The 24,841-nt window shown below is 34.8% G+C and overlaps 2 protein-coding genes across 3 annotated transcripts; one reads left to right on the forward strand and one right to left on the reverse strand.

Annotated features, from left to right (window-relative positions):
* Window positions 1-464: 464 nt before the first annotated feature.
* Window positions 465-8,449, forward strand: LOC7475609 (probable trehalose-phosphate phosphatase 4). Of its 2 annotated transcripts, XM_024586549.2 has the most exons (11): window positions 465-728; window positions 5,899-5,965; window positions 6,120-6,295; window positions 6,392-6,532; window positions 6,753-6,824; window positions 6,914-7,039; window positions 7,221-7,274; window positions 7,393-7,494; window positions 7,635-7,712; window positions 7,801-7,941; window positions 8,041-8,449. In XM_024586549.2, the coding sequence occupies exons 3-11, from the start codon at window positions 6,122-6,124 to the stop codon at window positions 8,224-8,226; spliced, it is 1,074 nt and encodes a 357-aa protein (XP_024442317.1). In that variant the 5' UTR covers window positions 465-728; window positions 5,899-5,965; window positions 6,120-6,121; the 3' UTR covers window positions 8,227-8,449. The 2 variants fall into 2 exon arrangements, with proteins under 2 accessions (XP_024442317.1, XP_052303286.1); XM_052447326.1 differs by lacking the exon at window positions 465-728 and having other exon boundaries at window positions 5,755-5,965.
* A 5,730-nt stretch (window positions 8,450-14,179) lies between these two features.
* On the reverse strand, window positions 14,180-24,578 carry LOC7475610 (uncharacterized). Its single transcript, XM_002321986.4, has 10 exons — window positions 24,317-24,578; window positions 22,879-23,136; window positions 21,836-22,024; window positions 21,058-21,150; window positions 20,767-20,949; window positions 20,582-20,684; window positions 20,288-20,473; window positions 17,302-19,799; window positions 15,248-15,828; window positions 14,180-14,843 (listed from the first exon to the last, which is right to left on the reverse strand). Exons 2-10 carry the CDS (start codon window positions 23,107-23,109, stop codon window positions 14,834-14,836), a joined length of 4,074 nt encoding a protein of 1,357 aa, XP_002322022.4. The 5' UTR covers window positions 23,110-23,136; window positions 24,317-24,578; the 3' UTR covers window positions 14,180-14,833.
* Window positions 24,579-24,841: the final 263 nt, after the last annotated feature.

Raw genomic sequence — 24,841 nt, forward strand, 5'->3', positions numbered from 1 at the left:
GTAACACATGGAATGGCTTTGCAAGTGGAAAACTTCGAAAAAGCACCATCAATCTCTTTTCGAATGAAAAGAAAGGTCTCCTACAAAGAGCATAACAATTTTCTGCAAAGGACATATATATCCAATTGTATATTTATATAAACAATACCCACTTTGAGTTTGATCTCTGCATTATTATTTGATCCCTCCAGAAAGAAAAAATATATATACTCGATCAGAAAAGAATTTATAAGAAGAATTTACTCTTATATCGTTCCGATTGACATATAAATTAAATTGAAGATATCTTTTATTAATGAATAAAAAAAATTTGTATATAAATAAATATTTTTGAATGAAAAAGACACGAGGAGAAAGAGATACGTACGTACGTAGGCCTATTTTGGTCAATGCGAACATTCCAAAAATTAAAAAGCAGTAAAAGGGCTTAATTATATTTAGGAAGTTTTAATGCAATAGGTCTCTAACACGTCCATTAAGAAAACTTCAAGAATCCCTAAACTCTCTTCTTTACCTGTATAAATAAACCTCTCTTCCTTACCTCTCCAATATCCTCTTCTTTTCTATCGTTTTCCTATCTTTCAAGATCTCTCCTTCTTGCTCTCTACTCTCTAGCTAAGCTAAGCTTTGCTTTGCTTTCCTCCATTGGTGCCCATAAGTTTCTCCTTGTCGTCAACCTCTTCTTGGCTCGTGACACAACCAATCAAGAAATTGACCACAAGAACAAGGTATGTGTATGGCCTTTCACCTTCCTCCAAGCTACATGTTCGTTTCTTTCTTATCTTTCTTGATCGATGAACGTTTATGTATGTGCATGTTAATCTCTTATTTAATGTGATTGAGATTTCGTTTTTTAATGCAAAAACCCTTTCCTTTTATGTTGTTTTTCACTTCCATGATTTTTTTAATTAGGTTAATTAAAACCTAAAAATAAATTGACCCTAAAAATCCCACTTAAAAGTCCTCTAGGAACCAATAATTATTCTATGAACCAATTATTGTTTTTTAACATTAGTTTTATTTTAAACTTCTCGCAAGAAAAACGCTGAAACGGTACCAAATAAAACAAAAAAACAGTTGGTTTTCGGTTTCTTCACTCAACATAACGTAAAAGATCCTTTAAGCTCTTTTTTCGTAAATGAATGGCATCTGGGCTGTACACGTGTATCTCATTGGGCCCCATAAGTGGACTGGGCATGGAAGCCCATTAGTCCACCCATTGTACTTCAGAGCTGTAGTCCACAGTAGTTTCCAACTATCTTGATCAAGGCTACAGCTGAGTGACACGTTTCACCCAGATGTGCTGATGCGAAACGTGTCGGGTTGAGATTGCAAGGCACACGACCCCTCCCCTTTCTTGTGTTAAAGTGTCTGGTACTTTTGGGGAAAGTTGTAGGGGTACAAACCCTAATAAAGAAAGGACAAGAGTACCTAAAAAACGGTTAAGAGCATGTTGTGATAGTGATGAGTTGTTTGGTGACAATACCAATGCTTGCTTCTCACTTGTCTTGGACAACGCAATAGCTAGGCTTGTCCTAATTTTCTTATGATTTTGTTTGGTTTCCAAGGTTTCTAGGGCACTAATTAATGATGTTTTGAAGGTTTGTCATTTTGTGGTTTTTTTTTTTTAATCTTTGATTGAATCAATTGTATTTTAAAAAATAATTTGATCTTAAAATCTATCTATTTATCAACTCATACATATAACTTAATATTACAATAAAAATGATCATAAACTCTATAAATACGTGAATGATATACAAAAATAAATATATAACTGATTATATTATGTTGATTTTAAAAAAAAAAATTGAATAATAGGTTGAAAATCCAGTTATTTTACAAAAATAAAATTAATTCAAGTAAAAATTATAAACTTACAATCACTCGATCATCTCTCCACTAACGAGGTTCAGAAACTTCAAGTGCTTTTAATGTGTATTTTGCATTATGGTACTTTTTGGTTGTTTTTCTAAAAAGTAAGTTAAAAAAAATATTTTTAATTATGATTTTAAAAAATATTAAAAATTATGTGAGATATGATTTTTGTATGGAAAATAAAAAAAAATAAACAAGTTATTAGCTTATATAAAATCAAGGCTTAAAACACAATTATATATAAAGTTAAGAGTAAAAACTAAATAAACTGTTTTTTCTATATATTTGGACAAAAAACCAGGCATCTTAGTTTATGTTGAGTTCTGTGTATAAAATGGAGGTTAGTGCTAAACTATTTCGGATCTCACACAGCAACCAATAGAAGGTTTTTTAAAAAAAATAAAAAATGTGTGGAACCAAGAGAAAGGTGGCCTTTATTTTATTCAAAGAGCCCTTTAATCTCGCTTTGATTTGATCTAATTAGTATTGAAAAGGGGACTATTTCGTGACCGCTTAACCTGAAAGTCATTAATTAATTAATTAATTTACTGATTAGCCCGTGAAAAGTGTCATTAGCAAGCACATCATGCTTCGCCTGCCGGCTGAATGCATGCCTTTCCACGTAATTAACTTAATTATAAATTGCTTAAGCATGGTCTATCTACTTTTTAATTTCTGCTAATCAAATTAATTAACTGTATAGATTTTCGTTGCAGCAGTTGCCATGTATTTTCCTCAAGACTTTGACACTTGGGGTCCATATGTTGTTGCCTGTCTGGTTCCTAGGGATTATTTTTTTTTCATTTATTTTGTCAAAACTGTGTCGACCTAGACGTGTCCATTGCTCAATAAAGAACCATTTCGCCTACTCTCCCAAGTGATTTAATTAGGCCTTTCTTTGTATTATTTTCTGACCTAATTTTTCTTCTCAGCTTTGTCGTTTAATCTCTATTCACACCTTTGGTCACGAGAAGTCAATTTCCATTTACATTTTTTTTTTCTTTTTGCTATATAATTGTAGGCCATGCTTGTTGACAAATAGGGACTTCATACGGGGTACAAAGTGCTTAATTGAAGCAAAAGATGCAGATCATGCAATAAAGTACCGTTTGACAGATATTCTGGCTGCATTGTGTTTTTTTGAAAGACAAAAAGATTAGCTTTAAATTTAGAAAATAATTACTGTGTTTAAATTATTTTAATGTGTTTATAAAAAAATTTTAAAATATATTATTTTGATGTATTTTTAAACATAAAATGTTTTGTAAAACAATTTATATCACTCTTAAACAGACCTACAATATCCTATGTGCTGGTTTTTCTATTTAGAGCTTGCTTTTTCTATGTTATTTAAGTCACATGAGTTATCAATCTGCTTCTTTAAGTCAGTCTGTGGGTGTCTAAAGTGGTTTCTAAATTCGAATTAGGTGATGAAATGTGCTGTTCTTGTTTCTGGCCAAACAGGATGGATTTTTAGGGTTTGCATGCCTACCATATATATGATATTTCGAGCATTTTCCATGTAGTTTTGGGTGAATTATTAACATATAATTAACAACACATGTATCATTCTTTCTTTTTCGATGGGGTTGGTCGTGTCGTGTCTTTGATAATTTAGGTGCGTTTTCTACATAAAACTAAGTAAGTTAGTGTCTGTCTCTATCCAATGGCAGGTGAAACTTGTTTCACATGGAATTCACTTTACCACGAGGAGATTTATCTTGGAAGTAATAATTTTGTTGTGGAACTACTTTTTCAAGTGTGTTGAAAACTAAAAAGGAGTTGTAATTAACTAAATGTAAAGAATTGTTGCATTTGTCTTGATTTCTTTCTACCTACCACGGTTCAAGATTAAACATATTGTCCAAGTTAAAGATGACTGCTTTTCTGGGAGCCTTTTACGAATGTTCCTTGAAAAATCACAAAAATCTTGCTGAATGATCTTCCGAGTGATTAACTTGTCTTTTTGCTTGAAAGGAGAAGTTAACTACATCAAAGAACTTTAGAATTTCTAAAAGTATGCTCGTGAAAGTTTCACTTTAATCGATCCCCAAATCAACCAAGACTTTACCCAAACGCTTCTCTGCTGAAATATTGAGAAGATCACTTTTGGTTTCTCGTTTGTCATTTTATATTTATACACAATTAACTTTTTGCATACAATATTCTACCAAAATCTAGCCTCTTATTCCTTAATTTAGTGATGTTTTTCAATGAGCTACATGATGCATGAATTAAGAGATCGAGAGTATGATCAACGATGTCATTAATTAGTGAATATTCTAATTAATCAAGTGGGAGTACTTAGATGGTAGTTAATTAGGAGAAACCAGCATTTCATTTTTCGTCTAATGTTTTTAAACAATTGAACACTCTCTCAAGTCATTATCAGCTGAATCGGCAGATTAAAAACCCTACAACAACTTTTCGAGCTACCCATGCCATGTATATTCAATTTTTCGTGTATTCATTGAATGTCACCTCTCTTTTTTTTACTATAATTAATCAAATTTCTTCCATTTTTTTTCTTATAGTTTCTATGTGCACTTTAGTTGAGGTAGATCAAAAAGTAACATTTACAAAGAGACCTTTCTTTGACTATAAAATCCTAAGAGAGCCCACAGATTAATTTGCTTTATAGCACTTGTAGCTTGATGATTATAGGAGAAAAATGCTTGATAGTGGCTTTCCATGATATATGAACCACAACTTCGTGTGATGCTATATATTTTCAAGGGTGAAAATGAATATTCTAAAAGATATATTTATAGAGACAAAACGAGGAATCATGAGATTATAAATTTGTTTGAAGTTAACGTAGATTCCACTTTTACTTAGGTTAAAAATTAAGTAGTTGAGTCGAGCCAATATGAAGAATTTTTTTTTGTTAACTCGATAGTTTTGACAGAGGGGAGGTGAAAAACTTTTTATTTTATTGAAGCATATGCCTCGGCGACCTACTGCCAAACTGAATTACCTAAACTTCTTCCTGGCTACTCAATGGGGATGCATGCACCAATACCTATTAAAGTTTAGTTGGGTTAAAAAAAAAATCTAACTTCGATTAATTTGTTTTTAACCTAACAACAGAAAACAAATGAAATCTTAAATATCTCAAAAAGATTTCGAGAAGATTAAAATGTTGTCATATTCTAAGGATTGAATGTTCGGTCCACCAAACAAACTACACTTTAGGGTTTTTTTGACACGAGTGCTTGGGATCATTCTGAGTCTATTTTCTTACGAAGTCTAACATGTTACATTATCACTTTCACGTAATGAAATAACAAGAGAAAGTATCTATACGATATACCATCTAAATTATCTATATATCGGGAGTCAAATTCAAGAATTCATATAGATAATGAAATCATTTAGTATATAGATTATAATACGTACATAATCTATATACTATATGGATTCAATCACGTATACAAGAGATGGATATTCCTAGATGGTGTGTATAGATACTTTCTATTAGGTGATGTTTTGGGATTTGTCCAGCTACCCTATTATGTTATTATGATAAAGAAATCATTTTGTACGAATAAATAAATTTTAAAAGAGTTCCTCAAGAAGGGTCACCAAGAATAGATCTTATTAGGCCAATAACAAAGATTAGGGTAACGAACATAATTATGTATATGCATGGGGAGCTAGCTATCTCTTGTTTTGGGGGCCTGGATATAATTACATGTTGAACAGGATGCATGTCAAAAGAAATTTTTGAGCCACACTCCAAAACCCACACCTTATCAGTCATTGTCATTTTGGTACTATGCTTTGACAATGATATAAATTAGTATATGATCAAAATATAATTAATTTATAGAGTTCACTGCATGGTTGGGTCAATGTCATTGTTAATGCCCTTTGCCCATCTTTTAAAATTAATCACACAGTTTATTTTATTTCCTTTTTGTTATTGTTTTTATTTATATGTTTCCATGCTTTTTTCTCTTTATATAGTTTGATATAATGGTGGGAACTCAAGTGTTTGATTTGTTGGCTTCATTGTAGGTGCTTTAGAAGTTAGCCAGCTGAAGAACTCTAAGGCACTCAGCCAGCATACAAGTTAATTTTTCAGGTGATGAATCGAGCTATCTGGGATTAGAATTTCATTAAACTTTAGGCTTCTCTTGAATTTGTGTTTTCATATCGTTTTCTTCGATGTTCATTAAACTACTTTGCTTCTTAATTTGTGTTGTTAACATATAATCTTTTTGTTAATTCACAAACAGATATGTTTAAGAGAAATCTCGCGAAGTTCAACCAGGCCATGGGATTTCAGAGATCTTCCTATTGGCAAAAGGTGCAGCCTGGTAGTGATCTTTCTACAAAAGAGACGGCACCAAATTCAAGTCACCCTGTAACCAATGAAGCTGTTTCTGATGATGCAGATTACAGTTCATGGATGGTAAGTCCTCTCATCAGAATTTTTTCGTTGCACTATAGTCAAACTTGTATCTAATTTCCAGCAAGCATCTGACCATAACATATACCAAATTATTAGGTGGACCATCCTTCTGCATTAACCTCATTTGATCAGATGATGAAGGATGCAAAGGGGAAGAAGATCGTCGTGTTTTTAGACTATGACGGTACTCTCTCGCCGATTGTAAATGATCCTGACCGCGCTTTCATGTCTGATGAGGTGAGCACTCATGTCCATGCATGTGAATGTGGAGAACTTTTTCGATACATGGCCACACGCAACGCTTTCAACTAGAGTATCCAAGTTAAATCCACGTGTATATGAGAGATCAGAGAAGCACCACGCTGAATGTATAGAAAAATTACATGAAAATAATGTGAACTATGCAATTGATTGTTAAAGCAAGAAACTCATGAATCATTAAACTCACAATGTGCAGATGCGTGCAGCAGTTCGAGAAGTTGCAAAATACTTTCCAACAGCTATAATCAGTGGTAGAAGCAGAGATAAGGTAACACATTAAGAATTTTTCTAGTTGTCGGGTTTGTGGGGCAGTTTATGAGGCAGAGTTTGAGAATGTCGATGGTCTCTTTCGTGCAGGTGAAAGGATTTGTACAGTTGAATAATATATATTATGCTGGAAGCCATGGGATGGACATCATGGCACCACCTAGGCCGGCTAGGTCCAGTGATGGAAAATACCATACTGTTTCCCTTGACAGAAAGGTAAAAATGATTAGTCCATCTCTCCTCTTTTTTGGTGATCAAGCCACATGTTTTCTGCTATAAACCATGAAAATTAGTTAAGAAAGAACACAGAGAAAATTCTCAATCATAGGATGGTTTTAAGAAAGGACATGTTCTTAATTCCCTCTTATCTAATCACATGCTTTGTTCAATTTGGTAGGGCAATGATGCTGTCTTTCAACCTGCTCAGAAATTTTTGCCTGCAATTCAAAAGGTAAGTCAGATTCTTTATTTTGAAGGGCCATTTTTGGTCTTACCAGACACCAATTATACCTTGTTTCTCACTATGATTATGGCCATGGAGTAAAAATTTCTCTGTGTACTTGTAACAGATTTTGAAAGAACTGGAAGAGGCAATTATGAAAATACCAGGTGCCAGAGTAGAGAACAACAGATTTTGTGCCTCCGTACATTTTCGACAAGTTAGAGAGGAGGTAAAATCAAGACCTAAGCTCAAATCTTTTGGTGTGGTTTCATTACAGCATCTTCATCACCACCACAACTATGGCATTATGAGTTTTTTCTTTGAGAAGAAAGGAATTTGAAAATACAACTTTTTTCTTCTTTTGATCAGGATTATGGGACCTTAGAGGAGAAGGTGAAGTCCATACTTAAACACTATCCAGACTTTCGCTTGGGTTGGGGTAAAAAGGTATGCATAAATCTTTCAAGACTCTATCTATAGTTCTCGATATAACTAATAAGATCGTCCTCTAATTTTTCTGTAAATTCGCATGAAGGTTATGGAAATACGACCATCAATAGAATGGGACAAAGGCAATGCCCTGGAATATTTACTCGATACTCTAGGGTTAGGTAACTGCACCGATGTTCTCCCACTTTACATTGGAGATGACATAACAGATGAAGATGCTTTCAAGGTATTGTTACAAGAAAAATTATAACTTTAGTTTGAGCCTGATCAAGAAATACTGCTTCATGGAGTTGCTAAACTTGTTCTTATATCCAAACCATCGCAGGTAATTCAAAAGAGAGGCCAAGGGTGTCCGATCGTTGTCACTTCCAGTCCCAAGGATACTAAAGCCTCATACTCCCTGTATGAACCATCAGAAGTGTTGACATTCTTGTTGCGTCTAGCAAGGTGGAGGAAATCCTCTAGTTCGAGTAGGTCAGTACTATCTCAGGTTTGGGGTGTGAGTGGTTGAAAACTTGAAGTTGAAACCAAGTATTAGCACTACGCAGAGAATATTGGGATAGAAATAAAGATGTGTTTATAAATATAGAGAGGAAAGCTAGGAGGAGGTTGAGGGAATATGAGCAGGAAACCAGTTGTTTCATCCCTTTTATCTGTTGTTTTGTATGGTATTATGCTTACCACTTGTAAACTAGAAATCAAGTTCAATATAAATACAAAAATGTTTGCAAAAATGACTGCATCTTGACTGCCACAGATTGTTTTCTTGGATCTTGAGGTGTGGGTATGAAATCCTGTGATGTTTTGGAAACTATGATGAAAGAAATGCCTAGGCAAAGCCATTGAAACCTTGGCATCTCGGCTTCTGTTTCTGAAGTGCCACCATCTGCTGTTGATACCCTAGCAAGTACCAAATCGAACACATAGTCTATCGTATTATTGTTATTTTATCTCAAAATATTCATCCTGAAATAATATCAGTTATTCAATGGTTTAATTCACCCCACTATCAATGATTGAATGTATTTGGAAAACGATAGGCTATTTTGGGATGAACAGCTAAAGAATATTGCTGAACTTGTCTTTCTTTGTTATTAAAACTCCTTTTTATAAGGAATGTATAATGATGTAGTTGATACAAATTCAAAGACCTCATAAGTTAGTTTAACAAAGAATAAGTTTAGAATAAATAGAGTTATTATCTTTTGAACTCTAGATAATCCTAAATAAAAAATAATAATAATAATAATAATCGGAATAAAACTAGTATTTTGAAAAAAATAAGCTAAAGGGAATTTTAAACATATAGGAAGATCAAGTTGTGATTTTGGACAAATTGAAAGTCTAATTATACCCTATTTTACTCAAAATGGAAAAGACAATGCAGATTCCAGATCAAATTAAATTATTATTGGACAAATCTGCATAAAAATTAAGCTCAAGAACATAATTAGATTTTTAATAGACCGATTTGATTTAATCATGGACCAAATTAAAGTTTAATTATGTTTAAGAATTAATTTAGGTCAAATTGAAGGGTTTAATTAGGTACAAGGACTAATTATACTATAAATGGATCAAAATAATTTTATTAGGGTTTAATTTGTGAAAAATTAAATTTGAGGGCCCAATTTGAACTTAATTGAGAAGGTCAGAATTTTAGGAGATCATATCTAATTTTTACCAAATCAATTGATTGAAATCAGGAGAAAATTGTAAGAAAATTAAAGTTTTAGGATCAATTAGGGGCTAAATTGAAGAAATTCACAGCCAATAACCATTTTTAAAAAGACACCAAACACTGGGGACCTAATTGGCTGAAATAGGGGGTGAAATTGAAAAAAAAATAAAAGTTTAATGGTCAATTAAGGTCAAGTTGTATAAATCTGAAACCAAGGACCAATGTGAAAAGGTGTCAAAATTTGGGGCTAAAATTGAAGTTCATCAGGGGCTAAATTGCATAAAATTAAAAGTTTGAAGCCAATCAGGGATGTAATTGAAAGAAATCAGAAATCAAATGACTAAATTGAATGTTACCAATACGGCGCTGTTTTGGTTACTGTTCATCTTCTTCTTCAATTTTTCTCTAAAAAGACTACTCAATGGGCTACTTTTCATGGGCATTTAATACTTCATTTCTTCACCAAATTTGACAAAGATTGCATGAAAATAATCACCCAACATCTTACTACACCCCGGTATGGTATGTTCTGACCAATTGACACCATATCTATCGTGGCTCCGACCCAAAGAGGTCAACTCAGGCAGCCTTCAACTACCAGATTTGACAATTCATGTTGACCACTTTGAACCAATTGTTGGGATCTTTCGGGGCCGAATCAAGGGCCAAGATTTGGCACCATAAAAGACAACATATCCCTCTTCCACCCCCTATAAATAGGGATAAATTTCATGGCCTTAGCAGGAAGAAATCGGAGGCCAAACTTGAAGAAAAACCAGTATTTCCCCTAGTTTTTCTGCCATTATCATTTTCTTTTCTTTTCCCCCTCTACCACCATGACCCAGCAGTAGCAGCCACCACCTTGTATAGCATCTTTCATCCTTCCTAACAGCAACACTAGCGACGACTCTCTCCTCAACCACTCCTGCAGCTCCAGCACCGGCCACAGTAATAGCAACTCCAGCAATGTGAACAGTGACAACACCGACAGCCAACCCCTCCACCAACGCAACCACCAGCCTCTCGTCGACCACCCAAACCAACAACTCCTCTCCCCTACGTTAGGTAGCCTCCCTTTTCTTCTTGTTCCATCACTCATTCCCCCCGACCTGCAACCTTTTCAGTTGCATGCAGAATGTGAACTTTGATTCATGTTCTGCAAAAAAATTAACTCTTGAAATGGGCTGGACCCGTTTTGGCCCAGCCCCTTTGGTCGGGCCTGATCCAGTTCAAAAACGAAAAAAGAGAGAGAGGCCAGGTTTAGTAGGTCGATGTTGGCCCAACCAAACTCGACTATGTCAGGCCTGGCCCATATATTTAATAATAATATCATAATATCATAATAATATTAAAATACAAAAAAAATCAAAAGCCCTTTAAAATTTTTTGTGATTTTCTTGTATGTTTTTCTAATAATTTTGCATAATATCGGACTTTATATTTACATCGTAAGATACATATCTGATATTAAAATACCTGATTTCCTCCAAAACATTTCAAAAAAAAATAAAAAATTCAAAAACAAATCTAAAAAAAAATTAAACTAATTTCCTCTTTCAAAAAAAATATTTTATTTTCATGCATACAGCCAAATTTTAAAAGTTTTCCAAGCATACTTTTTATAAAAAAAAATTAAAAATTGTATTTTTCTCATGTTTTAAAAATTCCAAAAAAAAAATGGATATCGTAACTAGTTTATGATTATTCGTTTGGATTTTGCCATAATATCAAAAACCTTTCACCAATCATTTTGTTCATTTTACATTATGGTTTTGATGTAGACTTTAATATTCGGGGTGTAAAACTACATAGTAGAGTATACCCTCAAAAATTAAAGATGCAAAGTGCAAAATAAATTAGATGCTAAAATTTAGACTTTAGAATGGTTAGGATTTCACCCATTAAGGTAGAGACTCTCTCACGAGGGGAGATCTACCTTAAACTTTAGAAAAAGACCAATAGATAGAAACTTGATCTAGAAAAACAATCAAACAACAATGCAGCTCACCTCAGGTAGGGTGTACTAGGGGGTCTTTCCCTTACACAACCAGTCCTTTACCCAAACTCTCACAAACCATAGATTTCCTAGTAACCTTAATACTAGGTAGCGACTCATGAACCTTAATCAAAATTTTATGATTATACTTTAAACCTTATTTTCACACTTCTCTAAAGGCAGGCTTGTCGTTCTTGACATCGTGCATACCATGACAATTTGAAAAAAATCCTAGTCCAAGCTAGGTCTTGGATTGGCAGGTTAATAGGTTAACCTGTCAAGCCGATTCGAGTCTAATAATTATGTTTATTAAAAATGCATACACTTGTAAAATGTTTTTACTGATTAAACCATTAAGTTTGAGTTTAATAATTTTTTAATTATTTTATTTAAATTCAATAATATAATGTTATCCATACTTAAAAACCAACAAGGACTATACGTCACTTTCAAATAAGTAGTTTTCAACTTTACACTTTATTTGTTTGGTATTTTGGTACAGACATGGTTATTAAATTCATCTCGAAAATTGATTTTGTCAAGTGGTCGGATCGAGGGTCACACAAGTTGGGGTCAACTCCGGTCAACCAGAAAAAATAGAAAAAAAAACATTATATTTGATATTTTAATATCCAACATGGAAAAGTTTTGAAACAATACACGTGGATGTAAACTATAAGAAAGAAATGTGGGGCATAAATTTTAATATAGTTATCCCATATTAAAAAGTTAAGAAACTATTCATATGGAAGTAGACTATATATAATTATCATACATTAAAAAGTTAAGAAACAATCTTTCTGGATGAAAGCTATAACAAAAAAATACGTGTTAAGTATTCATAAATTAGTTTTACAATTTTAGGGTTTATTCAAAAATTAAAAAAAAAAAGTTGATTCTTACTTTTGTTATATCGGGTCATTTGAATTACAGGTTAACCCAACAAGTCACCTGGATTTGACCGAGTCAATTGTATCTTTGAGTATTTCTGGTTTGAAACCCAACCTGAGTCAACTCGTTGGGCCAGACCGGGTATCATAACTATGGTACAAGTACTTTTCAAAAGTATTTTTCGTTTAAAAATATATCAAAATGATATTTTTTCTCATATTTTTTTATATCAGCACATCAAAACCATCGAAAAGTACTAAGACAATCATCAATTTAAACCTTTTCAAATGAAATGTAATTTTAAAACTCACTTAAAAACAGAAGCTATCATTACTCACAAACACTATAAATTACAAAATATAGTAAAGGATCTACGAAAAGGGTCCCAAATCCATTGTATATTGCATTATTTATATTAATAGTGAAACTTTTTTTTTATTTCGGTCATCAGATTTTTTTTATTTGCAATTTCATTCCTCCAAATTGTATTAGCATGGTTTTATGTGTTAAGATTTCTTTCAATTTTCATTATCTCACATATACAAAGTGTCAAGAAATATAATTCAATGATGAATTGAAGAACAATTTTAAGAAATATAACTTCAATTTAGAAAGAAGAAGAAGAATGACCAAATTCTTTTTAGAAAAAAAAAAACACATTTGTATATTAGCGTAGAAAACTTTAAATTTCCACCTAAAATTTTTTTATCTATTTATTTGGTCCCTATTATTTTAGCATTTTACATTTCAATCCTAAATTTTATTTTATTTTACGTTTCAATCTCTAGATATTAAGAGAGGAGAGAAAGTCATTAGAAAATATTACGGGGAGACAAAGTGCTCGGAATGCCATATTTTGATCATTAAAAAGATCAATCATGATGTTAAATGGGTTTGTCTTTTCAAATAGAATTCAATGAATGTGTTTTTATATTTTAAACATGGTAAAAAAATAGATTAAATCATTACAGGTTTTTTATTAGTTTAACTTTTGTATTTTGTGGGTGTTTAGGGGTTGAAAATGAGTTCGTTAAGGATTTTAGGTGGTGTTAGGTGATTTCATGTGAAAACATATTGAAAATAAGTTTTTAAGGTCTAAAAACTTGGACCCTGATTTTTTGAGATTTTTTGTAAAATTAGCATAGTAAATTAAAAAAATTAGCAAATTAACTTAGGTTAAAAAGGATTTGAAAAAATAGAACAATTTGACCATATCGCACTCCAGAAGGACGACTTTTACTAAATATCATTATTCCTAACCACGATAAGATAGTTGTCACACTTCAGAATATCGACATTTAGTAAATGTCACGCTTTTGTCACACTTCAGAATATCTCTCCCAAATTGACTTGAGTCATTTTTTGTCCTTTTTTAAATAATTTTTTTTTATTTTCATATTTTAATATTGAGTTTATTGAGACTTTATAATTTGTTTTGATTTGCTTTATATATCTTCTTGAATAATTTTTTTCAATTAAACTATGTTTTTATCGTCCAAGTGGCCTTTTAACTATCAAGTCAACCGAGTCATACCAGATCAATCCCACTCAATTTAAATTTTTTTTACTAAAAAAAAAATTAATAATAACTAAACATTTTTTATGTTAAAAAAAATTAATCTAGCCATCATCATGTTACACACCAATGATTTAGTATATATTATGTTTTGTTTTGTTTTATTAAAAATAAACATCTTTCTATTCTTCAATTAAAAAAAACCATGTTGACGTTTCTTCCTTCTCTTAGGTTGAAAATTAACTTAAAATCATGTCTACAATATAATATTAGAAACTAACTTTAGAATTATAAAACTAGTAATAGCAAAAGAAACTAAACAAGATTGGACGGACCATGTTAAAAAAAAGAGAGATCGGGATTTGAGAGGACTAAAGAAATGAGAAAAATTTTACTGTTTCAAAATTAGAACCTGAATTTCATACAACTGAACATGGCCAAATATGGTGATTAGCCATCAATAGCTTCCAATAGTTGGTTTGAACCCTTGTGAAAAAATTGCCACTAAAAGGATAGAACTTTCTGACTGTTTTTATGCTATAACATTTGAAACAAGTTCACGTCAACCTAATGGATAAGAATGACACATTGATTATATTGAAGAAACTGAAGTCCAACCTGTGCTTACTGATCTACGACCCCGAGGCAATGAGGTGACTCGAACCATTTGGGGGACACTCAAAATAATAAAATTCTTGACTTTCCATCGTTTCAATCGCCCATCTACCACTCTGTGCACTCCCTTCCTCGTATTTCTTCATCACGTCTTTCAGGTCTTCATGAGAATGGGTATAGTCGGTATCTATCCTTTGTAAAGCATGTGCAACGAGCATGCTGGTATAAGACGGTGTAAACCAGTGAGCAAAAGATCAACCTTCCCCTAAGAGGGCCAAGCTGAGTGGGAGGGCGAAATGAGGCTTGCCTGTGTAGCCCCTCTTCCTCCCATCCACATCATCGGCCGGTTTGGTTATGCAAGAGGAAAATCTGCTTTCTGTGACTGAATCATTCTCCGACGTGCTGATCTAGCCACTTAATTAAACCCTCCTGATAAGTACATTAAACATATCAAAAACTGCTCTGATGAAATATGGAATGACAGCTAACAAGTGTAAATCAACAAATTCAAGGTAAAAATGAAAATGGCGATTAATAAGTAGCTTGGCAAGAATGCTATCCAGTTGAATAGTTACTAAAAATTGCCTGCCAAAATTGTATAAGCTTCAAAAATAGGATTGTCCTTGTGTCAACCAGGTAATCATGAACAGCATCCTATCGAGCACATTTCTAGCCAGGCTACTTGAAATAATTAGCATGCATGGCCTCAGTAAGGGCAGTCCACTTTTACTGTCAGATCTTTGTAAAACAGACTTGAAAGCTCTTTCCTAGAGATCTCTTAAACTTTATAGCATGCCTATTGAATGTGTTGTCTTTGATGAGACAGAAAATACCTGCGAACCAGGGGTGATGCTGGCTGATCTGGAGAAGAAAGATCAGAAACTCTTTGAAAATCTTGTTGCTCATTAATGCCTCTTGATGACTCTTCACCAAGATGAGGTGATGCCTTGTCACCGGTTAAATGAGCTGGCCCAAGGGACCCAAATTCTACATGCTCACCAGCAGAACTGTAGCCCATGTTTCGGTCATATGGATAAAGCATAACTACTGATGCAGAACCTTCACTATGATTCACAACTGGTATTGGCGGATACATGCCATATGCCGCATTGGTAGAACCTCGGTTTGTGGAGTTTGAGAAACTAAATGAACCATTCCGGGGATGGTGTGGTGGAAGAGGATCTTGCTTTGAGTTCCATGACCTATCAGAACGACGATTATTTGGTGTACTCCTATCCATCCTAAAGGATGGCTTCTCAACTTGATTCTGGTTTTGGCTGCGACCACCAAATCGTGGTCTTGAGTTGTTATTCCAGTTTCCTTCCCTGTCATCATGGTGGTCCTTCCTGTCATAGTTGTTATTTCCCCTATGGTTTCTGGAATTGGAAAATTGTCGATCCCTGTAAGATATTTTCTGAAGAGAAGAAAAATTTATAATAAATTACTATCCTTGCCAAACAGACAAGACAAAACTCCACCAAAAAAAAAAAAAACAGAGATCAAAGTCAATAGGACATGAAAAATAAATAGGTTGATCATGATCAAGCCAAAATGTGAAGAGAGAGACACAAATTCAAATAAAAGCAGCATCAAATCACAAATTACAAGAGATCCTATTGGTTCAAAGGCAGCATAATATGGCTCAAAGCATGTCTCATGATTAGAAAATATTACAGCTGCATTGAGCCACATCTTCAGAGTTATTTACAACTATTTTTCCATTCTCATACTTCTTACGGAGCATATCTGACATTTATTTTGCATCACTCAGCACAGCTAGCAATGTATGTATGATGAAGATGACCTTAGATAGTCTACAGGAGTTTGACATTTTTCTTTCTAAATGAACTAAGTATTAACTGAATTCATAGACAAAAAAAAACACTAAATCACCCTTAGCCAAAAATTCAAGAAAGCTTTCTTCACGGAACCTCAAGAGTTAATATGTTTTGTAAGATAGAGATTACCACAGCATTATAACACATAATTACATTTCGACCAAAGACCAATATTCCTGCCTCTTGCATCAGCTCATAAGGACACCCTCCTAAACAGAGACGATTCTTAGTTTAAAGAATGAGGTATTAATTAAATCTAAAAAAACAGGCAGCATTTTGGATGAGGCAAAATAATATTCATTGCCAGAACAAAATCAATCCAACCATGGTTATGCAGGCATGCTAAAAACATCATTCAACAGCAATAAATAACTAGAAGAGTTTCTATAAGCAAAAAGTTGGCCACATTCTCTACACTTTAGAGTGGTTTCTACAAGTAGTTTCACTGTACACAACCTTCCTTTCATCTTTTCTAGTTTCTGAACTATGTCCTCAATGATTGTAACATTTCACGAATTAATGAGAAAGAATTAACGAAAAACTTGACTCATGGAACACCCACATAAAACTTGACTCGTGGAACACCAACAAAACTTGGTTTTTTCAACCCCTTGACTCAAGGCATTTAAAACTACTGCATTCTGAGATAACAAACATCATGGTACGTGTCAAGATAAGATCCAGCCCTCAGGTTTTTTTATGCTTGGAATATAGCCTACTTGGTTAGCAAGCCTAAGCACCCACATGAACGTTATCTATTTCAAAAAAAAAAAAAATTCCTTATGCCTCCCTTGAATGGCATCCATTGTAAGCCATGTAAGAAAAACATTTTTGGCAACTGAAACTTGCTGTAGAATGCAGAAAAGGCAACTGACCAAACTTACTAATTTTACAAACAATGAAATCTAACTTTCAATAGGTATCATGGAACAATAATCATGGAAATAATTATTGCTGATGTCCTGGTCCTCAAATTACATAGATAGATGGAAGATATCAGGCATGGTTCTTTACCAACAGAATTAATTGGTATAAGAAAAGTCCATTACCGGATTGGGCAGGTAAGTTCCAGTTCCAGCACGGTATCTAGGAATATTATCAGCATAATGTTGATAAAAGCCAGGCTGCCTGATAGATCCTGGATGGACAGGAGCAACGGGAATAAGATGAGGACCATTCATATGTTGAGTTAAGAGATTCATGTCTGCAGGAGGTCTTCCAGGACCATCCCATGGAAAATGTCCCTGCAAGTACATTGGCGGTGCTACAACAGGAGATGGATGAGGTAAGGAATCATTATTTCGAGCATTCTGGCAAAACCGCCCATATTGTAGATTCTGCCAGTGGCTAGCAAAATCACTATTCAAAATTTCAGATCTGCCCTGTTCAGAATGCACCGAGGAAGAAGCATTATTCACAGATGTATAAGTATTTAAAATCTCTGACCAATCAACATTCTCAGATGAATCCAAACTTTGGTTCGAGTGATTGTTTTGTGAGCTATCAAATTCTTCATCCATATCGAGTTTTCTGGTGGATACACTAGATGTTGCTGCTTCGGTTGGAACATTGTATACTGGAACCATGGCTAGAAAAGGCACCGGTGGTCCTGTGGGATAAAATGCAAAGGGTAGTGCTCCATGGTTATCATTAGGTCTCTGATGAGAATTGGGACCCACAAACATTGGAGCAACTGAAAGCATTGAATTTGATCTGTTCACTGATGCCGGATCATAACTTTGTATTTGATGATTCCAAACATGTGAAGCACCAACACCAGAAACCATGCTTTCTGACAGTTCAGTGCCCATGGTTGAAAGTGAAATCCACTCTCTGTTGTCCTCATCTGGCTGAAGAGATATGTGATCAACTGATTTGTCTTCACGTTGCCTTTCATTCTTATCCATCCCATATGCAATAGAAGAATCTGTAGAAGGAACAGATTTCTTTCCCCGCCGATCCTTTGTTGACTTATAAGTCCTCAAAAGTAATCCATCACCATTATCTTCAGATTTGCTTCCTGAGGACGATGCTTCTGAAGAAGGTACAAATCTTAAATCAGCTGAGGAATAAGCATCAGACTCTTTAGGTATTTGATATTGAGCATCGTCACTGTAATTTTCCCTAATCAGACCTCTGTCTTCTGTAATTAACCCGCGATCCCTTGGAGAGAAACTGCCGGACCTGCTTACACGAGATGAATGGACATGGTTAGACTCAACAGAAGCAAGAGGTTGCCTATGCTCCTGCAGTCGAGATTGGGAGCTTCTGTTCTTCTGTTGATGTCTTACAGAATCTGCATCTGGCTTTGACCAACCATGATCACTCTCTTCTTGACTCAACTCTGTAGATGCCAATTTAGCATCAATCATTTCAATTGTTACTTCTTGATCTGAGGTCATTCCCATGCTTGGAAAATATTGGGATACTGGATTTGGAATAAAACCTTGAGGATAGTGCACGTTCGACACCCAAGGGGACTCAAATGAAGGAGCATTTATGGGAGCTGTACCAGTCATATGTTTTTGAGCATATCCAAGGGAAGCTAATACAGAAGGTGGTAAAGCAAAAGGTGGTTGACCAGAAGCTAAATTCATGGGCATCTGACCCTGTTCACTGACACTATAACCACTGAAAGATGCCACGCTAACACGGTCTTGCTCTTCCTGATGCAATTGCGTTGTCTCTGAGAGAGAAAGGTGGTCTTCCATGGTTCCTTCGCCAGAATCACCAAAATAGCTATTTGAAGCACTAGTAGAATCAACAGCAGCATCAATGCTCTGATGGGATAGGCTATGCCTTGAAGATAGTGAGTCTTCAGTTGAAAATCTTGCACCATGGTTCTCCAAAACCTCAGGGACCAAATTTCTTCTCCTGCTATTGTGTGACCTTGCAGGAGCAGTCTGCCCATTTACTGTCTCTGATGCCCTGTTATGCCTCCCTCGAGATAAGACTTCACTGGATGTATCTGTTAGTTCCGGACTGGATTGAGTCCTTGCAAATTGATACCTAGCATTCACTTCATTCCCCAAGTAATATGTTCCGGAACTTGTCATCTTTTCATTATGTGCATTCTCATTCAAACTATTATATATTAATTTTTTATTATTCTGATCAGAGGCCATGGAGTTAGTCAAGTTGGCTTGCATGCTCTGGCCTCGAGTGCCAGAAATAGCTGATATATTACCAGGCCTGGATGTTCGTTTTAAACTGCGGTTATCATGCTGGGAGGAAACACTGTCAGATGCATGAGCAGCATAAGTCACCCCGACCTTAGATTGATGGCCAGAAGGATCCTCTTTTGTCTTTTTGCTGCTTGAATAATTTATGATGGTCTCAGACCCATCAATTACATTAGACCTGATTGGTCGCTGAACAACGTGATTGGAACTTGGAGCATCAGGGCGATGACCTTTTCCATGCCTGTCCCATGTGTTCAAGAAAAACTGGTTGAATTCAGCAAGCAGATTCTCTTTTGGACAGTCAAGCAATCTGGCCAGACGTTGAGCTCCAAAAGCAAAAGCACTGCGAATCCTAAAGAAGTTACCTAGCAAAAATATTTGGAAAAAGCAGTTAGACAACACTATAAGTGAAAACATGAGCATAAATAAAAGGTGAGATTCCTATGATATTTCCAAGATTGTGTTTAACAAGAGAAGCATGTGGCAAACACTGAAACTACCTCAATCCATGAAAAATAGGGAGAGACCCACACAAAACAGATCTTAAAGACAATTAAGAAACTGCTCCAGCTGACAAACAGTAGGCGTGCTTTTATTCAAATAAACTCAACTAGGCCTCAGTTCCACAATTAATTGAGATGGCTATATGGGGCCATGGATCATTTTTCTCCATTCCATCTTGGGCAAAACTCTATGTTAACTTCATGATATCAAAGCCATAGTGTGTGTTTGAGAGTGTGTCTGCAGGGATATGGAATATGGACAGACATTCATTCACGCATGCATATGTGCAAACAACTCGCTAACTCAACATGAATTAGAATGTTATTCTGACATTAGTTCAGAGCAATACCCTTATTGACACTACGGCCAAGATTGTTATTTGCACGCAAAGGATCGATGACATTAAAATATTTGGAAACAAAGGATTGCTCCTGATTTTCCTGCCGGCTAGGAAAGACAGCATACACAGAGCTGCAGACATCTAGAAACAATTTGCTGAGAAGTATCTGGCCACCATCCTTCCGTGGAGAGAGCGCTGTAACATTTCAGAAAGTGAATTCAGAACCAGCTATTGCCAAACAACTAGCAGAAACATCACTAAAAAATGAATTTTGAAGATATCATTCAGAAGATCCATATGTACCAGTCATATCAGGAAGTGAACTAATTGGAACTGGGCCCCAGAGGCTAATGCAATAGTTCTCCCAGTCAAATTTACTGAAAAATTCCAGAAAGCGGTAGAGCACCTGCAGATACAATAACAAGATTTTCAGGTAAAAACAGCAAAGGCTTTGGAAAACTAAAATTTAAGAGAAACAACAATGTCACCTCAAGTGGCCCAGCAAATTTATTATTGAACACGTGGAATATGTACAAAACCAATGTCTCCAGAGCGTAAGTTGAAATAAGGCCATGGTGAGCACCCAAGATGCGGCTCTCATAGTAACACCAAGCTTTAATCAATATAATGCTGCGCTTGAATAGATGGTTTTGGTCTATCAATTGATCAACCTTAAAAGTGAGAGCTGACATTAGCAAAAGCTGAGAGAAAGCGAGAGGAGCACTCAAAAAATCACAAAAATAAATTTGGAACCTCTGTCCCGGAGTAAAATATTTCACCTCCTCAAGGAAGCAAAGGGTACACAAACCACCAAGCTGGTCAAAGGATATGTCTACTACAATATTTTCCACAAGACACTTTATGATCTTCACCTGCAAGATGATGGAATCTACAATCAAGAATATTTGGAAGGTGCTAATTTGTAGTTGAATAGTGGAAGGAAAGACTATATCAGCAGTATTTGAACAGACCAACCAAAGAGTAAGTTATATATGAATAGGATACAAGCAAAAGAAACATCAGATTTAATTGATTTATATCAAAATAAATGAAGCACGCGACACATAATACCCACAGAAACAGTTAAATAGGCCAGAATGCAATGATACATGAATAAACCAAGAGTAGAAACTGCTCAACAACAAAGAGGAGAGATAACAAAATGAGCACTACAAATTTTTTTATCTTTTTCTCCCTTTCTTTTCCTTCGCTACATGGTCATTGCTCTTTTCAATCACCACTGAAACTTCATTTCTTGATTTCCCTATGGCAGGGAAGAAAGTATGGCATTCAGCAGAACAACCAAAATGTCTAGGTATCCTGAGCCCTCTAAAGCAGCAATTAACCAGTTTCAAATTCACACCGTGATTAGTTCAGCCCAAGCCATTCTTGTGGTAATACTATGGTAGTGAAGTTGGAACAATAAAAATGCCCTGCCTGAACCTTTTGGACTGTTGCTTTCGGTTAACCATACTTGCAGAAAATGCAAATCAAATAAAATAGAGAGGTTTGTCTCTATTAGGAAAGAAGCATCAACGATATACTCAAAGGGCATACCTCTGCCTGGATATACTGAACCTCTTTCACATGGAATTCAGCGTTCTCATTCTTCTCCTCGTGCTCTAAGATATCCCGTACCTCATTGGCCCATGTTTCCTTCAAATTCTGGTTCTCAGTAAACACTGTTAAATCAATATCTCCATCAGGTAGATAGGTCTTGAGGGGCACAGACCCAAAGGTGAACACCTGTGATTATAAAAAAAATATAAAGGTATGATGAAGTGAAGCAGGAAAACTTTTTCAATTTGAGTCATCAGAACTAGGAAGCTTGACAAATTGTCCTCTCAGTGTCTGACATCAATAAGCAAACTTGACAAATATTTGCCAGTGCCCACATGTGGAAATTTCAAAATAGAGTTGTAAGTGGTCCAGTAGTAATGGAGATATATCTTTTGCTCATCTATCTTCTGAATTTATTTTGAAAGATGTTGGTGTTTATTTTAAAGTTTCACTTTGGCCATCTACATATTGAACACTTAGTTTCCCCAATTTTCAAAAGAAAGTGAAAACCCTACAATAGAAGACAGAGGAATCCTTCATAACTGGGAAAAAAAGATAACTTGTTCATCACAAATATATTTCCCCATACCACGGCAAATCACTTATTTCTTTCCAGGAAACCTCTAATTCTAAATGTGAGAGAGACGATAAAATGATAAAATGAAAGCAAATATCATCATTTTATTTCTAATTAAACATTCTAAAAAAAATTATTACCTTGCTATTATTTAAGTGTATATTAAAAAAAAAATATATGCACAGAAGTTTATCCGCTTATCCTTGCTCTGGGACAAGTTTTGCATCTATAAAACATCAAAGAAAGTAGCATGACTCTCACCTGGTAGTTTATAGTTGTGTACAAAGTGAAGACGTGCATCACTCAGTTATTACAAAATGGCAGAAAGTTATAGTGTTTGGCTAAAACTATGACAACCTCCATCCTAAAAACACAAATCCAGGCTAAAACCCAACACTTAACAGCATTCAAGAAAATTAGCATGTAACTAAAAAGATAAATGAATGGGAAAAATTATCCAAACCTGACAGGGGAAGCAGTTCATTATAAGGCGCTGAACATAGCATAAAACAGCATTTCGGCGCTCCTCGGATGGTTGATTGGGCTGAATACAAGCAATTAGCTCTGCAGTTCTCTCTTCAGCAGTTGCCCATCTCTCTGGCTCAAGTGCTTGAGTTACAGAGGCAACTTCATTAGGCAAGAGACCATTAGGGGAAAAGCCACTGGGCTGAACCCAGCCCTCTAGACCACCCATGCAATACTGACCCTTTGCAATCCCAACCTGTATGAATTACAAGAGAAAAATTATCTATAAGCATGTCTCAAAATATTAGGAAAAGAGAGGAAGTAAATTAACTCTATTTTATTGAACAGATCATCACCAATAAATATCATCCTTATAATCAATAAGGAATTAAAATTCCAGAACACTTGCCATCCATTTCTACCAGGAAGAATATCAGGATAAAGCATACAAACACATGCATAGGACAGAGGGATCAATAACAAGCTAAGAACCCGCACATAAACCTGAAGAGGCAAATCACACAGGCCGGAAAATGCCAACATATAGTACGCATGTATACACATATCTACACCCAACAAATAACCTTCAGATGGCAATAAACCAGCGGCTAGAAAGTTAAAAGGAAGCCAAAGCTAACATACATGTCCACTGTTTGATTTTGGCAGGTAATTAAAGCACCAAGATATAAATCACTAGCCCAAAATCAGCAAATTCTTTGCCAAATTTGACAGAAAGATCTAATCTTGACAGATTCAAGACAACATCCATTCACTTACTAATAGATATTCAGAATAATACTAGTCCCAACTCAAGTGTAAAACAAACAATGCAAGATGAATTCTACATTCTAGAGCCCTTTTCTTAGCACTGTCATTTCTCGGGTTTGAGCCTAAAATCCTCCATCACGCAACGGGTATCCTGCTATCAGCACATACGCACTATTGACTTTAATGTGACCACAAAATAAGACATTAAAAACGAAAGATTGTTGGGGAAAAAAAACCATACAACTCATATTTTACAACAATGTCACCAAATTAGAATAAAAAATGCATTAACTCCAGCGTATCCATCTAAATCTCTTAAGCACCGTAAAGAACAACACAAGCACGTATAAAATTCAAATTCATTCACATGGGCAGGCGTTCATTTATACTCTGCTTGGCTCTCAATTGAAATGCAGTGAATTAAAAACACTAACAAGCACTACAAAATGCAACAGTTTGACTTATCAAACAAGCACGGCTGGAAAAAATCAAAAATCAAAAAAACAAATCCTCTTTTCCTCACCAGACCTAAAATTAAAACAATAAAATCAAACAAAATACAGCTAAAATCACAAAATTAATTAAAAAAATAAACACTTCGCCCAGTAAAAAAGAGCAAGAATCTGAAGTATAAAAAGAAGTAAAGTTTGAAGGGGGAAAAATCTCACTTAATCATGCAAATTTAAGCAAAAAACAAAAATCACAGTATTCTGCGATTGTACTGGTGCTGCAATGGGAATGTAGAGAGAGAGAGAGAGAGTTGGGTTTTAGAGAGTAAAAGAAAGAGAAGAATCTTGATTTAGGGTTTATAGTAGAAGGAGAAGAGTAGAGTGGAGGAAGAATAATTTATTTTCTGTTGATTATAAATTGAAACCAAAGGAAATACTGTGCTTGCGTTTTTGTTTCCACTACGTTTGTTGCTGGCTAGAGTTGACCCTCTTGCAGATAGGCTTTTAAACCAAAAAAATAAACATGCGTGGTACTGTATTAGCCAGTAGGGTTACGTTAATACCTATTAAGTGTTATTTTAATATTGTATTAGTTTTCACGGTTATAGTTCCGGTTTGAAAAATAAGTTTAAAATAAACTATATATTATAATTTATTTTTAATTAAGATTTAAAGAAATTTTTCAGTAGAACTTATATAAAATTATGGTGTGTATTAATTAACAAACACTTTTAAATATGTTAT

Source organism: Populus trichocarpa, chromosome 15 (assembly GCF_000002775.5).
Source record: "Populus trichocarpa isolate Nisqually-1 chromosome 15, P.trichocarpa_v4.1, whole genome shotgun sequence".
NCBI lineage: Eukaryota > Viridiplantae > Streptophyta > Magnoliopsida > Malpighiales > Salicaceae > Populus > Populus trichocarpa.

Excerpts from the sequence above, each read along its gene's own strand:
- LOC7475609 (XM_024586549.2), top strand. The coding sequence starts at position 6,122 with ATGTTTAAGAGAAATCTCGCGAAGTTCAACCAGGCCATGGGATTTCAG. Across the intron at positions 6,825-6,913 it reads GTGGTAGAAGCAGAGATAAG|GTGAAAGGATTTGTACAGTT; the intron begins GTAACACATTAA and ends TCTTTCGTGCAG. Across the intron at positions 7,495-7,634 it reads TTCGACAAGTTAGAGAGGAG|GATTATGGGACCTTAGAGGA; the intron begins GTAAAATCAAGA and ends TCTTTTGATCAG.
- LOC7475610 (XM_002321986.4), bottom strand. The coding sequence starts at position 23,109 with ATGGGTGGTCTAGAGGGCTGGGTTCAGCCCAGTGGCTTTTCCCCTAAT. Across the intron at positions 20,685-20,766 it reads AATTTGCTGGGCCACTTGAG|GTGCTCTACCGCTTTCTGGA; the intron begins GTGACATTGTTG and ends TTGTATCTGCAG. Across the intron at positions 20,474-20,581 it reads TTCACTTCCTGATATGACTG|CGCTCTCTCCACGGAAGGAT; the intron begins GTACATATGGAT and ends GAAATGTTACAG.